Source organism: Sinocyclocheilus grahami, unplaced genomic scaffold (genome assembly GCF_001515645.1).
Source record: "Sinocyclocheilus grahami isolate Dianchi unplaced genomic scaffold, SAMN03320097.WGS_v1.1 scaffold272.1, whole genome shotgun sequence".
Classification (NCBI taxonomy): Eukaryota; Metazoa; Chordata; class Actinopteri; order Cypriniformes; family Cyprinidae; genus Sinocyclocheilus; species Sinocyclocheilus grahami.
Window position 1 is genome coordinate 371,023 of NW_015505451.1, and position 16,898 is coordinate 387,920.

The 16,898-nt window shown below is 36.0% G+C and overlaps 1 protein-coding gene across 3 annotated transcripts in view; it reads right to left on the reverse strand.

The window, feature by feature from the left end:
• Positions 1-2,361: 2,361 nt before the first annotated feature.
• Positions 2,362-16,898, reverse strand: part of LOC107599798 (epidermal growth factor receptor substrate 15-like) — a 30,005-nt gene continuing 15,468 nt past the window's right edge. For 2 of the 3 annotated variants that reach the window (XM_016291482.1, XM_016291484.1), the window contains exons 13-25: positions 15,611-15,683; positions 11,432-11,593; positions 10,838-11,035; positions 9,810-10,193; positions 9,614-9,700; positions 9,287-9,389; positions 9,057-9,101; positions 8,642-8,961; positions 8,272-8,344; positions 6,574-6,644; positions 6,321-6,453; positions 6,022-6,206; positions 2,362-3,653 (exon numbers count right to left, since the gene is read on the reverse strand). In XM_016291482.1, coding sequence (XP_016146968.1) covers positions 3,513-3,653; positions 6,022-6,206; positions 6,321-6,453; positions 6,574-6,644; positions 8,272-8,344; positions 8,642-8,961; positions 9,057-9,101; positions 9,287-9,389; positions 9,614-9,700; positions 9,810-10,193; positions 10,838-11,035; positions 11,432-11,593; positions 15,611-15,683 — 1,975 coding nt within the window. In that variant the 3' untranslated portion in view covers positions 2,362-3,512. The remainder of the gene's footprint in view (positions 3,654-6,021; positions 6,207-6,320; positions 6,454-6,573; positions 6,645-8,271; positions 8,345-8,641; positions 8,962-9,056; positions 9,102-9,286; positions 9,390-9,613; positions 9,701-9,809; positions 10,194-10,837; positions 11,036-11,431; positions 11,594-15,610; positions 15,684-16,898) is intronic. The other variant, XM_016291483.1, reaches the window with a different exon arrangement.

The window sequence follows — 16,898 nt, forward strand, 5'->3', positions numbered from 1 at the left end:
AAATACATGTAGGCCTAGTTAATGAATATTACTTAAATGTATAATTACACTGTAACAAGGACAACTTAAAATAAAGTGTAACCAAATATTGAACTTTATTGAAAATTATTTGTGCAATCAAATGTTTTCTTGAATTCTTCCAAATACCAGCAGCCACCATAAATCTTTGTTCCTGACTGTGGCGCAAATACAGCCTACTAAAAAACTTAAAAAACAACAACACATTCCTTTCAATATGTCCCATGCACCCAAACTTCCTGTTTGAGTAGGAAATACTTTAAAATAGGAAACTGATAGCAGATTGATAAAAGAGAAATAAGCACCACCATATATATTTTTAATAGTTTAATATTTATTTTGTTTGTTTTAATTACAGGTTACTTAACATATTTAAACAATTGCCTCCAATAATGGGACGTTAAAAAATAAAATACAATTAGCCTGTTCTTAAAAGGCAGTCAGTGGCCAACATATAAGTGGTTTTCTTTTAGAGGCACACAAAGCTTACACATACATGATCAACAATAGACAGAGCATAAGAACTTTTTAACAATATGCAGTTTTTTTTTTTAATGCTGTGTTTCTGCCTGATTAACAGTAATGCTCCAAATCTTCATGAATTGCACGTAAATGCTGGGTTAGCCAAATAAAAGCCAGATTAGACCAGTTTTGCTATTCCCTTCTTTCATTATTTTCAACTCAGCCACATATTTCTGCGCCCAAAGCCAAGCTAGAGTCCTGAACCAAAATGTTAACGGCCAAAGGGGGTTGGGAATCTGACAAAGCATTCAAAAAGGAGCACATTACTCCATTTTGCTGTCAGATGCTTTCATATATAGATTCTGTGTGAGAGAAAATCTTCACAAAGCACATCTATTGTAGTCCAACTATGCCCAACTGAACCTTGACAGCAGGTTCTTGTTTTTCACACAAATCGTGTTGTATCTTAGTGAGTCCACCTACTGGTGAAACTACATACAGACAACTGAAATGTTTATGACATGTTGCAAATGTAATAATGATAACTGCATTGGTATTAGGTTTAAATTGGCCGTCTGTTAAGCTTATAACGATTTGTGCACATGAAAATGCAACCAGTTGCGCACAATTGATCCCCAGAGAGTGTTTTAATCATATTTTGAAATGTGGCAGTGACAATGTTGTGCAAGATGAATAAAAGGAAAGCAGCTGGTTCTTTTATCCTAATTGACACTGGAAACATTGCATTTGAGCATTAAGAGTGCTTTTGAGAAAAGTAATGCTATTAAAGGATTAACAAATTATAATTTTTGATTCAGCACAAGTTGATTTTCTCTCTCCAAGGCAAAGCTAAACAGGTAGGCACTACAGAAAATATCACTGCTTGATTTACCATGGCTCGATTTATATTTATATATATGTATATACATATACATATACAACCGCTCAAAAGTTTGGGATCAGTAAGACTTTTAATGTTTTTTAAAGAAGTCTCTTATGCTCATCAAGGCTGCATTTATTTGATCAAAAATACAGAAAAAAACAGTAATCTTGCAAAATGTTATTACAATATAAAATAATGGTTTCTATTTTAATATACTTTAAAATATAATTTATTTCTGTGATGCAAAGCTGAATTTCCATCAGCCATTAATTACTCCAGTGTAAAGTGTCACATGATCCTTCAGAAATCATTGTAATATGTTGATTTATTATTAGTGCTGGAAACTGTTGTGCTGCTTAATATTTTTTTGGAACCTGTGATACGTTTTTTCAGGATTCTTTGATGAATAAAAAGTAAAAAAGAAGAGCATTTATTTAAAATATAAATATTTTCTAACAATATACACTACAGTTTAAAAGTTTGGAGTCGGTACATTTTTATTCTTTCTTTTTTTTTTGAAAGAAATTAAAACTTTTATTCAGCAAGGATGTGTAAAATTGTTAAGAAGGGATAGCAAAGATTTATATTGTTAGAAAAGATTTATATTTTGAATAAATGCTGTTCTTTTTAACTTTTTATTCAGCAAAGAATCCTGAAAAAGTATTGCCGTTTCCAAAAAAAAAAACATATTTGGCAGCACAACTGTTGCCAACATTGATAATTCTAATAATAAATCAGCATATTAGAATGATTTCTGAAGGATCATGTGACACTTTATACTGGAGTAATGGCTGATGGAAATTCAGCTTTGCATCACAGAAATAAATTATATTTTAAAGTATATTAAAATAGAAACCATTATTTTATATTGTAATAAAATTTTGCAAGATTAAATTTTCTTTTCTGTTTTTTTTTATCAAATAAATGCAGTCTTGATGAGCATAAGAGACTTCTTTAAAAAACATTACAAGTCTTACTGATCCCAAATTTTTGAGCTTTTAAATATATAAATTTACTCATAAAATCAGTTTTCTGAAAGTCAGATAAGACTCGCTCCACATTTTGTGCCACAATATATTTTTAAATCATCTTATCCTATTGCTTTGGCACTTGTCATTAGGAATAAGACAGAAGGGACATTTTTATTAAGCAAACTTCCTATATTCTACATGTTTTTTGATAAAATAGAATATGTTTTAGGATATGAATACACTGTAGTACAAGATTACTGGCAAACAATTCACAAATATGTACATTTTCATTATTTATAACAGCTATTTATAAATTTGCAATGTCAAATAACGACTCGTAGTAGTTCGTCAAGATTTCCATTCTTCAAAAGGACGGTTGCGTCGTTGTTCTGTTCTAAATTTCATCAATGTTCTCTTTTAGTAGGGTAGAAATTCAGTTGCAGTAGTGGTTTATGTAAGATGATAATGTTACCGGCACCTCAGCTTCAATTCTAGCTGAAATTCACTGATCAGGTTGCGGTTATGAGGTTTTATGGCTTGTGGGATAAGCTCCCACACATAAAAACCTCTTGTGTCAGAGAACTATTGCTGAAACTTTGAAAAGGAATGAAGCTGCCCAGTTCGGCTGCTTGTAAACTTTGAACAAATGTGTTAATATTGCCCATAAAAGGAAGAGAATGAACCTTGGAACACTTGTTGTTGATTTCTTTAAGCCTCCATGTCACAGATCTACATACATTCACTGCACTGGTAACCTTATTATAATCACTCTAAAATAAACTTCATAGATGGGTATAGATTTGTTCAGAAACACTTGTTCAATTATATTGAACTGGACATCAAATCTTAAAATTTTAGATCAGTGGAGCGCTCTTGATTTGAGGTTATTTAAAAACAAAGGGAGTCACACCAGAGGTTTCAAGCCACATAAGCTGCAATGAGTCTGTTACCTTTAACGCCATCTTAATTTGGCTGGATAATCATACATTATCCAGCCAACCAGACACTGGGAGAACTCAGTGGACATTCAGAAGAAGCTGGAATCCTAGATGATTATCAAGTGACTGGAGATGGAGGTGGAAGGATTCTTCTAATTGTGGTGGTTCCAGCTCTTCCTCTGTTCCTCCTCCTCCTTATTAATGTGGCTCGGGTGGTGGTGGCGCTGTATCAAGCTTGGGTCAGGACAACTCGGATTTGCTGAGGGCTATCGCCAGCTCCAGATCCTCCTGCTCTTGCTGGGTCAGACGAGCCATGCGCTCCCTCTCTTCTCTCTCACTCTCCCGCTTCACCCACTCTATCATGTCCTCCTCTGTGGGGTACTGCTCCACACACACACACACACACACACACACACACCATAACCCCATCAGATACCCTGTTATTGCACCTGCTTGAAGTAATATTTCTCATTAGAAATATTTTATTAGTCTAATCTAACCATCTAAATGAAGAGGGGTCATGCAACTATTACAGTTAGTGTAAATTATGTTTTCTAAAAGTACCAACTTTAAACGTTCAAAGACTGAGTAATGGACTAGCAAAATTGAGATCACTCGAAAATGAAAATGTGCTTAATTTACTCACCCTCAAGCCATCCAAGTTGTTGATGAGTTTGTTCCTTAAATTGGAACATATTTGGAGAAATCGACCATTATATCAAACAAACAAGCAACTTTTCGTTTCACAAGATGTTAACTGATGGACTGAAGTCAGGTGGATTATTGTGATGTTTTAATCAGCTGTTTGGACTCTCATTCTGACGGCACCCATTCACTGCAGAGGATCCACTGATGAGCAAGTGATATAATGCTACATTTCTCCAAATCTTTTTCCGATGAAGGAACAATCTCATCTACATCTTGGATGGCGAGTAAATATTTAGCTAATTTTCATTTTTGGGTGAACTTTTTTTTTTTATCCTACACCATACATAACAGTATGTTAAAGATTACAGTTTTATGTAACTAAATAAATGAGATACATTTCATTGAATCTATTTAAAGGAATAGCTCAAGAATAGTTAATAATATGGTTCAAATAATAAATAATTTCAATATTACACATTTTCATTTCTGGGTAAACTATTCCTTTAAATTAATTGAATATAATTTAAATTATATTTAATATTACACATTTTATTTATTTCTATCTTTACTTTTTCATTAATTTTGTATTACTGGAAGATCTAATCCTTTAAGCATTGTTTGGTCAGTCAACATCACCAAAGCAGTTCTTCATCATCAAATAGGGGACAAATGTGGAAGCAATAAGGGAGAGAAAAAAACTGTGATAATGTGGTACAGCTACTGACACAGGAGGATGAGAGATACAAGATGTGTGCCATGATGCAATCCATAAAGCCTTTCAGCTAACATTGGCTCACAAGCCTGCTGACACATGAGACTTCATATCAAATCACTCAAAAAATGCAAATATAGTCACCCACATGTTGTTGAAAAGAACTCTGTGGATCACAAAATTAGAAGTTACTTAAAAATTTTCTACTTTGGGTTTGAAATGTTACAAAGAAATGAGAAATAATGACTAATGAATAATAAAACGATGAAATTTCATTTTTGACGTTACTGTTTATGATGTACTCCTGTGTCAAGGCCTGGATTGCTCATATAGCCCATCATGCTGAACATGCAGGAATTTCACACAGATGTGAAGGTGTGGACAACCATGGATGGAGAGATATAATCTCAACAGTTAGCTGGTAAGCATCTCAACACACAGAACACCAGACCACGACTACTTGACATGACAACAAAAACAATCTCAAGATGCCTCTCCTGAGGTCTCTTCATTAGCAAAAAGTCATTTTAAAATATCAGAGAATTGGCATTATAAAGCTTACTTTATTTGATGCATCATCTGATAAAGAAAGCTCACAGTGGGAAAATCGGAGAAGACAAGCTCTTTAATTTTAAATTTAAAAATGGTAATACAGAAAGGAGCCAGCAAGTGCTGTCAGCACCCTAGCTGATTAATATATTAAGCAAATTTTATGTATAAAAACAAAACAGACTGTATCTCTTCTTAAAAAAAACAAACATCATGGGACATAGGTGGAACCAGGAAGTGCTCTACCAGTGAATGGGAAGGAGCAGCCCAATAAGACAGGTGGACACAGTGATTAGTTTGTGCAGTGTAAAGGTAAGGCAAGGTAAATCAGTCAACCAAGGTACGACGGCCAATGAACGTGCAAGATGGAATCAAGCCTCAACCAATGGTGGAGAACATGCCAAAAGAACACAGGGGTAAATTGAAAACAGCCAATAGCAAGCAGCCCCATCTCTCCTTCCACAGCCAGTGAGAACTTAGGCATGTTGTGATGTCATAAATATGTAGATTTAAATACATTCTTTTCGTAACTTAGCTTAACAGAAACATGTTTAACACTTTTTAGTAGAAGCATAAGCCTGGATTTAGAATAGATAAATAATTTCATTAGAAGCTCATTTATATGTACAAATAAACATTCCATTAAAAAAATGACAATGTTTTGTGGCTTTTCACAAACAGATTATAAAGTAGAGTTGTCGGAATATTGGATGACAAGCTTTCCTGGAAAGAAATGCAAAAAAAAAAAGGCTGTGTGGGGTCAAGAGGTCAAGGCTGCTGCTTGAAGGAGGTGAAATGTCACTACTGGGGGTCAGGAGGGGGAGAGGGGGAGGAGCTCACTTTGTCAAAGCTGGCGAATCGGTTGGGGTCGCGTGGGGCTTGGTGGGGTGAGGAAGGGGCGAAGGGGTCTGGTACCGAGTCTTTAGCGGGAAGGGAGGAGAACTCTCCAGAACCCTGAGCCTTGAACAGACCACGCCTCTGAAATGACTCAGACGACTCAGATCGGTGGATGTTGGACCGTTTACCTTCAAGGAGATACACAGACACAAAATGTCTCAAAGTACAACAAAATAGCTTAAAGGACAAAAAAAATGGCAATCAAATCATATCGGGTTCATTCTGATAAAACACCAGCTTACCTGGCGGTGGAGGTGGAGGTCTGGTGGGTGTTCCGGTTTTGGGCGGTAATGCTGGAGGAACATCTGATTGAGTGTCCTCCTTAAATAAATTCTTGTTTGTACTCGAGTCGAATGGATCGCTGCCATTAGACTGCTATGTAAAGGAGAAGTTCAACAGCTGTAACCAATTTTCAGCTTGATTTAAATCATGTGGGTAAACTGACTGGTAACAGAGTTGGAATACTGGGCTTCTGTTTGCGTTAAAGATCCTTACCTTTGCTAAGCTGCTAAAGTCTGCAAAACCTCCTTCAAAAGTCTCATTGCCAAATACTGCAGCAAAGGGATCTGAAACAAAGTAATATACACAAACAGGAATATATTTAACAGATATTTTGGATACTTCTAAATAGTTCATGAGCATCATCAACCCCAAAGTAGGCAGTTACAAACTGGAGAAAAATGTAAGGATGTGAAAAACGTCAAATAAATAAATACATTAAAACTGAGAACTGTAATTGTAATCAGCAGATTCATTTATTTTAAGGAATTCAATACAAAATGGTTCAGTAATATAGGGCTATTTATTTTTTTAGATAAAATAACCAACATTCAAATAAAAACCAAGTTGTATAGAAACATTTAAACTGCACACAAGGCAGTTTTTATATCAACTTTCTAATGATATAATTATGTTTCTACCCCAATTTGCTGTTGAAACACATTTAAATAGTGGCTGTCATCATAACATGTTTTCATGATAGATTTATTAATGTATTAACATTCATTAAATAATGAAATAAATTGAGTATCTAATTTAGTCCATATATTTAGCAAAATGCTTTTCTGCAGGGCTTTCTTTTTCTAGTTGACTAATGAGCTATGAAGCTTTCCTGAGGTAAATGTAATGTTACGTGTCATTGTTTCAAAGCAAATTCATAGACGTTTTTCCGTGGTTGAAACAGATTAAGTGATTACATGATGAGACATTTCTGTTAGTTGTTGTTTCTTTCAACACCTACTGCTGTTCACATTTTTTTCATGCTCTACCAGTAAACAGGAAAAAGTTACAGTGTTCTGTTATGCCACATTAAGGAGTATCAAAACAGCATTTATTGTTTGAATTATGTGATAAAACTGACAGAATTTGTAAACTAAGCTTTGTTTCATGTCAATAGTAACAAAGCACAAAGTTTATTGTCATTATTGCATGTCACGCAAGCTACAAATTATGTTTACTGAAGTTTTGTTCATGTACCAACAGAAAACAGTATAGACTAAAGGATCGATCTTAGGATTTAGGGTTAGTTCAACCAAAAATGAAAATTCTGTCATTAATTACTGACCCTCATGTCGTTCAAAACCCGTAAGACCTTCGTTCATCCTCGGAACACAAATTAACATATTTTTGACGAAATCTGAGAGCTTTCTGGCCCTCCACAGAGAGCAATGTAACTGAAATGTTCCCAGACTCAGAAACGTAGTAAGGACATCGATAAAATAGTCAGTGGTTCAACTGTAATTTTTCGAAGCTACGAGAATACTTTTTGTGCACACAGAAAACAAAAATAACAACTTTATTCAACAGTTCGAGAGTACCACAATGCACCGTTTCTGGGTATGGGAACATTTCAGTTGCATTGCTCTCTATGGAGGGTCAGAAAGCTCTCGGATTTCTTAATTTGTGTTCTTAAGATTAGGGATGCACCGATATGAAAATTTTGGCCGATACCGATAACCGATTATTCTTTATTTTTGAAAGCCGATAACCGATATGTTGGCCGATAAATCTATATCCAAATTGTTATATAGAACAAAGGTCTTACCGGTTTGGAACTGCAGGGGGGTGAGTAAATAATGACAGAATTTTTGGGTAAACTATCCATTTAAGAATCGATATTAGTTTATCAAAATGAACACTGATTATAATCGTGAAACAAATACTGTTAACCCGGCCTGGTAATGCTTGCTCTACCTGGGTCTGAGTTAGCGGCTACTGTAGTTCCTCCTGGGGCAAAAGGATCATTGGCTGCTGCTGGTCCAACTCTCTGAAAGGAAAAGGAGGAATTCAGCCAAATATTTTAAGTCATGCTAATAAAACACTGTATAACTGCAATCTTAATAATGTGGGACAATTCAAAACCTTGCTTTAGAGTTTGTACCCCCAAGAATTAGGTATAAAAAGCGATTCAAAGTGCATTCAGCAGAATTTACGGGCTGTCACTTTTGTAAAAATAAAACTAAATCTTACAAATACTATCATAAATCAAGCATGACAGAAGCTATAAAGTAACAGAACACATTTGAATGAGATTTCAAAGAGAGTTTAGCTCTAAAGCACTCACTGCAGGAATATCTGATCCTCCAAATGGGTCGTGTCCTGTGCCAGTCGAGCTGAAGGGATCAGAGTCTCCCAGAGCATCTATTTTGGATCCGAATGGATCAGTGTCTTGGATGTTACCACTACCGGAAGCAAACGGGTCTGGAGTGACAGCATTACTGGTCCTGGTTGTGAATGGATCAGGCTCTTTTGGGCCTGTGGTGGCACTGAATGGATCAGAGGACCCAAAAGGATCTCCTGAGGGGAAACCAACTGAGGACTGCTTGAAGAAGTTGTCTGCTGCAAACGGGTCTGTGCCTTTAAAAGGGTCCCTACCGAAAGGATCTGAATAGCAAAACAGCATTTTAAGAGCCAAAATTAATTTGTGCTATAAATCGATATTTTGCAAACACATTGTAAGACAGTAAGCTAATACTTACCTGCAATGTCAACTTTTGAGAAAGGGTCTTCAGTGAATGGATCACCTGCAAAAATTGGCAAGGTGCAAAAAAGGTTTCACATTACTTTGCCAGTCAGCCAATTACCTGATGCTTTTATTCAAAGCAACTTGTAGTACACTTATTACAAAGACAATCTAGGGCTGCACGATTAAACTTCATAAAACCTTTTTTTATGTGTGTGACGATTTTACTTTGTGTGCAGATCTTACTGTCAGTGAAAGGATCCGAATGGAAGAAGTCAAGGCCAGGACCACTGGGCGGGTTAGTAACTTGTTGGCCAGCTTCCTTCTTCTCTGGTTCCACAGTTTCCGCCTAGACATTCACAAAATCCATTAGCATTAACTTATTTATGATTATGATGAAATTATACCTAAAACAACATTCTCTGACCAGTACTGACAATATGACCACCACACCACTCCAAAAATAAATGTTAACATGAAAGAAAAATAAATAATTAATATCAATTAATATTAAAAAATAATTGTAATTACAAAATAATGGAAATGGTCAACAATTATGATTTGTCAATCAACCTTTGGGGTGCTGGTGGCAGGCTGCTCCTCTGCTTTTTCCTTCTCTTCCTCTACCTCTGGCTCTGGCTTAGCTTGTGTTGTGCTTTCCTGAAAACAGAATGGCATAAAAAAGGCCGACACACATGAGAACCTATTTGTAATGTAATGCAAGAGTGACATTATAAATGATGTACAATAACAGGAAGTGGTTTCTGACCGTGTTCCCCTGAGGCCAGGCCATATTAGTGTGGCTGGCACTGGATAACCCACTGTTGTAAAGGTCAGAGCTATAAAAGTCAGCTTTAGGCTCTTGCTCCTCTGGGCTGGTGGATGGCTCCTCTGCCTCAGACCCGGGATGCTCCTCTGTGACTCTGAGCTCCTGCGGCTCATCCACGGACGACTGCTCCTCTTCATCCTGGACTTTGCCCTCTTTGGCTTTCTCCAGCAGCTGTGCTGTGGGTTGAGGCCACTGCAGTTGCTTGGGCTGCTCAGAGGAGTGCGCTGTTCCGTTGACAAGCACCGGCTCTTCCAGGATTTTCCATGTAAGCCGTGCAGTCACTTCTCTCTCCTCTGTTTTAAGCTCGGCCAAACGCTTCTGTTCCTAAACGATAAACCCCATATAGTATGTGAGATATTTCAAGCAAGAAAAATCAAGTAGTGTGTAATCATGAATGGAACTAAAGATCATAAAGCCAGAACTTTACAAAAGTTGCAAACAAGAAAGAAAGAGCAGGAAATATTCAGAGAGAAAGCTGAAAAGGGAACATATATTTTTAAAACAGATATTTCCCATTCTAAAATCTGATTGGATAAGCAATATTTGAACCCACTGAAAATATACACACAAACTGCACAGTTAAAATTCTGTTAACATGCCAAGTTGTACAAAAATCCATATAATATTATTGATTATTATCACAAAATATTATTAATATTATTATTAACCCTATATGACAAGTGGTTTGGAGAATAGATTGATTGAATGGATAATAATAATTATAACTCATCTTCATCTCGGACTTTATCCTCTTTGGGTTACTCTAATAATAATAATAATAATAATAATAATAATATCATCATCCGTTTTTATTATTTACTGAATTATTATTCATTGAACTGTTGGCAAAAAAAAAAAGGAAACATTTCTTTAACTCGGGTAAAATCACTGTAAAACACAATAAAAAGAAGGCTTCAGGAACAGTTGATCCAGATAGGATACAAAAAAAACATAAAAAGCTCACTAACCTGAGCAATCTGTGTGTGGGATTCTTTAACAGCATCCTCAAGGGGGCAGAGTTGAGCACGGGCAGACTGAACTTTCTCTCCCAGTTGACGGGTCTCCTCCTGCAGTTGGAGCAGTTCTTCTCGGGCTCTGCTCAAATCCTCCTCATAGTCACTGATTCTCTGCTCCTGCTCGGAGTGCTCCACCTGCAATGACTGGATCTAAACACACACACACACAGACACAGACACAGACACAGGTGAAAAAGTGCAGAAAGTACAATAGAAGATCTGAGATCAGTATACTTGTGGCTTTTAAAGGAACAGTAGTGAGAATGCATTTGTATCCATTCAAATGGAGTAAGGGAAATAGTGTGAATTCTGCTGAACTGTGTCTCCCTTTCTCTTCCACTCTTTTCTTTCTCTGGTCACATACAAATGTGAATATGAAAACGTCATGCAAAATAGCATGTGAGATTAAGACTAGTACGTCCAAGATTCATTCACAATAGCATGCAAATGTGCCCAGTCATGTCATATTTTAAGTGGATTTTTAAAATCAGTGCATACTTTTTGGGTTGATATTACCCACAATATACACAGGCTTCTGTCTCATACCAGTTGGTTTTCCTGTCCGCATTGTTGCTGTATGAGTCTGAGCTGCTCTTCTAGAGAGCGTTTCTGCTCGTCCAGCCTCTCCAGCTTCTCCTGCACCTCCTGTCGCTCCGCCTGCAGACGGCTCAGCTCCTCCGAGCCCTTCTGAACCTCCTCCTGCAGGTCCTGACAGAGAGAAAGAGAGCGAGTTTGAGTTGAGAGGCCTTTCAACACATCTTTATCGGTCTAATAATAAACAAGACTTCATCAACACTGACAACAGTGCAGAGAGCTCATGCAGCTCTTAAAGTGAAGATAAAAAGCACTAGGGGCAAGAAGATACTGAGAAAGAGTGTGTAAACCAGTTATAATTGCACATCAGTCAGCAAAGCCAAAGTAAATAGAAATGAAATCAGATAGACTGCAATTATGTGCTCAAAAGTAACACAATGGGTGCACTGATAGAATCAGCTCATCCTCTAACAAAGGAAAGACACCTTAGCTTTTACACAGCACAGCAGCTTTCACTTCTCAACAGCTGTTCCCTCACAGCAGTGAAAAGAACATTATACAAAGAACAAATTCAATTCTGATCCTTGTAAAATCTGAAAGGAAAAGAAAGAAGCTGGAAAAAGAAAGCATAAACAATGAAAACTCTAATGTTAGCCTTACGTAGCCAGACTTTTGACCATCAATTATGGCCCTGTTCAGAATGGCGCACTTAAAGTGGGCTTGTGGTTTCATGGCCTTCACTTTCGTGTGTCCATGAAATTAACAAGACCACAGAATGTCCCCTTGGACGTTGTGTGATTTGTCTTCACGGCCACCATGCCGAACCTACAATAATGCAGACTTCAGAGCTGAATATTACCCAACAGCCCATGAGGGAAAGTGAAGACACGTAGGAGGACTGTGAGGCCCGCGGGTGCTATCTGGAAAAGGGCCATAAAGTCTGGTCCACACTGCAGATTATTCTGGCCAAGAGCTGCCCACTTAAACAGGAAGAGAATGTCTGAACATGTTAAGCAACCAACAGATTAGTTCAGATTTTGTGCTATTTAGGGGTGGGTTTATTTAAAATAGTTTATACCACAATAAAAAAACTAAAAATAATGCTTTATTTTAGTGCCCTTTTTAAAAGTTACATATGCTTATTATAGTTATAACAGTAAATTATACATAATTACATTAAACTAACCTATACCAAACCTTAATCCTAACCTTAATAGTATGTTATTAATACATTTTACTGAGTACTTATATTATATAATTACACTATAACAAGGACAACTTATCAAATAAAGTGTAACAAAAAATAATAATAATAATAATAGAATATAGCTGACATATCTGAGAATACAAAACAAAAGTGAATAAATAAATACAACACAATTCATAAACGGGTTTAGTTCATTAAACTCAAGTGAACTGAAAAAAATGCACTACTGTTCAAAAATACAGTAAAATATTACTATTGTAAAATATTATTTCAAATTTAAAATAATGTAAAAAATGTTTTTAATATATTTTAAAATGTAATTTATTCCTTTGATGCCAAAGCTGAAATTTCAGCAGTCATTACTCCAGTCTTCAGTATCACATGATGCTTCAGAAATCATTCTAATATGCTGATTTGATGCTCAAGAAACATTTCTTATTATTAATATCAACAGTTGTGCTGCTTAATATTTTGATGTAAATTGTGATTCATATTATTTAGGATTCTTTGATGAATAAAACAGCAATTATTTGAAATAGAAATCTTTTGTAACACTTATTTATACCACCACTTTTTATCAAATTTTATGCATCCTTTTGAACAAAATGTATTAATTTCTTAAAGAAATAAAATAATAATAATACTGGCCCTGAACCTTTGATTGGTAGTGTAAGTATTAGATTTGACACATTTAACAAAATGAGAAGTCTTCGATAAAACAAAATTAGCAAATGGATAAGGGTATATTCACTTTTTAACATACAAGAGTAGATCAAATAAATTGAAACTGATAATAAGAATAAAGAGAATCATGCTATTTTTCTGTGCAAAAACAGATCACATGGTCAGTAATGGTTGGCAGATAAACCTGAGGCAGAACCTTCTGTAATGTATACAGTAATCTACAGGAACTACAGTGAAAATACAGAATATCTGACAGTACAAACGCAAAGGTTAGATACTGAGGGCTAAGGAAAAAACTAATACATTTGTCAAATATAAGAAGAGAATCAGAACCGAAAGGAAATAAAAGAAAAGGACCTACAATGATGACAAAAGACAACCATGTCGTTTCCACTGTCATTTCATTTTCACCTTGCGGTGCTGTGTGAACGCTGGGCGACTGTGACTGAGTGGGTCCTAAAAATAACAGGTCTACTGCAGCAGAACTGAATAACCGCTCATGGTGAAGATAGAAACCTTCACACGTCTAATGCACAAACGTCTCCTCGTCCAATCAGAAGCAGCGCTGGGAGCCGACAGCCCCCGAAATAGAATCTATTCACCATCCCAGGGTTTAAACACAGCGGAGGCTCAAACTAAAACTCAGCACACATTCTTATTTAATTATTCAGCGCCTGGAGCTGCTTTTTCAAGGCTAATCTATTAAGAGCCTAAACAAATATTGATTACATTCATAATTTGTGAGAGGCCCTTGCCTCTGATAGCTTACAATATTGATTTTTAATTCTCTTAATGTCACACTTTTGCACAGGTGAGATCGTTAAGCAGTACTTATTGTCTTTGAGAGGACAACATACAGTATAAGCAATAAGGGCATTCTTGGTTTAATGGACATCAACTGAACTGCCCTATTAAGACTGCAGTAAGAGAGAGACTCATTTGAACTAAGTTGTTCATACAGGTAAGAGATCACAAGTGTCATGGGCACATTTTCAGATTAAAAAAGGAAAAGAAAACAGCAAATCAGCATGATAAGTGGCCTTGTTTGATGACAGGAAAGGAGAACCCTAGAGAGCGGGACCAGCTGTGCTATCAGTATGCCATCTAATATCCATATGCACATACACACACACACACAAATCAGGCTTCTCTTCCTGTATGATTACACAAACTCTATTGTTTTTCTGGCTCATTAGGCATTCATCGGTCAATAATACATTTTAAGACTAGTGTTGGCATACTTCATGTTTTTAAATAAATGACCACATATTAAAAGACTAACATGAACAGCTCTGAATCTGTACCTGGCATCTAATTCAGCAGTCTAGAGCATCTTTCAGTCTACAAAACGGCTAATTTTCAGCTACACACACAGGAAATTAAATTATCACACAGTGGGAGAGAGCGAGTGAGAGGGAAGGAGAGAGCTCAGATCATGATGGAAATTAACAACACAAAAATGTATATGTCAGGAAGCCAGTGCAGATACAGTATAGAAATTCTCTGGTGGCAGGCAGTGAGGAGAGAACCGATCCACGATGAGCAGAGTGGACAGACAGATGATAGGAAGGATAAAATAGACAGACAGGAAGGGAGCCTTTGGAAAAACACCTGGCTTCTGTTCTCCATTATTAATCCAATAAGTGGTCAGTAAACTCTAGACATTATGATGTATGAAATTGTTAGCTGCCTTTAAACAACTAATATATAAAAGATTCAAAATAAAATTATAGAAATAATAGCTGCTTTTCTACAAGTAATATAACAAATGATTCAATATAAAAAAAAACCAGAAATATTAGCTGCCTTTAAACAACTAACATAATGTATAAAACTAATAGAAATAAAAAAGATGAAATAAAAATATCAGCTGCTTTAAAAAAAACTAATATAAATTATTAAAAATAAAATAAAATACAAATGTAGAAATATTAGCTGCCTTTAAACAACTAACAATGTATAAAACTAACAGAAATAAAAAAGGATAAAATAAAAATATCAGCTGCTTTAAAAAAAAACTAATATAAATGATTAAAAATAAAATACAAATGTAGAAATATTAGCTGCCTTTAAACAACTAATATAAAATGATTCAAAATAAAATAAATACATTAACGCAGCCATTTTTCTATTTTTTTTTCTATAAAAATTATTCAAAATAAAATGCAATAAAAATTCTCAGTACATTCTGGATTGTTAAGCCATCTATCTATGCATGCACATCTGAATGTCTCCGTCAGGATCACCAGTAAAATAAAAACAACAAATTTATTTCCGTTCAATTTTAAAATCACTCATACCTGGACTTCACTGTTCCTCTGTCGTATAGTTTCCTCCCTCTCTTTGATATCCTGTTCCACCACGCTCTTCTCCCTGAAAGACCAGCACAGACATGAGTATTTAATCACAGTGGCGATGGCGGGTACAGACAGCCAGCCGCCTGGAACAGGATGGACAGCATCTCCCTCCAGCACCATCTCTGCATCTGCTGCTGAGGCTTGTACGTGGGAGAGAAGAGAGGCTGTCCGTGAGTGAGTGTGTCAGAGCTGCACATGAGCAGATGGTTTTCTGAACGTCAGGAAGAACGGGAGGAGGGAAGCATGGAGAAAGAGAGAGAGAGAGAGAGAGAGAGAGAGAGAGAGAGAGAGAGAGAGAGAGAGAGATGGGGGATGTGGGGTTGGAATACATTACAGGTGTTTTCACTCATCACACTGTCTTCACCTTCAGGTCATACAGGTTAGCGAAGAAATCTATAACAACTACATACATTTTCTGAATGCTAGTGATAGACCAATACATTAATAGTCTGATGTCTAGCCAGAGTTGATACGATTTAATAATGTTAAATTGTAATTTATTCCTGTGATGGCAAAGCTAAATTTTCAGCAGCCATTACTCCAGTCTTCAGTGTCACATGATCATTTAGAATTAATTCTAATAGGCAAGGCAAGTTTATTTATATAGCACATTTCATACACAATGGTAATTCAAAGTGCTTTACATAAAATAAATGAAAAAAATATATATAATAATAATCACAACAATAAAACAAGGAATTTTAAAACTTTGAAAATTATTTAAAAATTGATTTAAGAGGTTTAAAATGAATTTAAAACATAAAATATAGTGCAATCAGTTCGGACATTGCACAGTGCTCATTCAGTAAATGCATAGCTAAACAGATGAGTTTTGAGTCTGCATTTAAATTTGACTAATGTTTTAGCACATCTGATCACTTCTGGAAGCTGATTCCAACTGCGGGCGGCATAATAACTAAAAGCGGACTCCCTTGTTTTGTGTGAACCCTTGGTATTTTTAACTGACTCGATCCTAATGATCTGAGTGGTCTGTTAGGTTTATAATTAGTGAACATATCTGCTATGTATTTAGGTCCTAGGCCATTGAACGATTTATAAACAAGTAAAAGTACTTTAAAATCAATCCTAAATATAACTGGAAGCCAGTGTGAGGACCTGAGGACTGGTGTAATATGCTCAGATTTTCTGGTTCTAGTCAGAATTCTGGTAGCAGCGTTCTGGATGAGCTGCAGCTGTCTAATGGTCTTCTTGGGAAGGCCGGTGAGGAGAC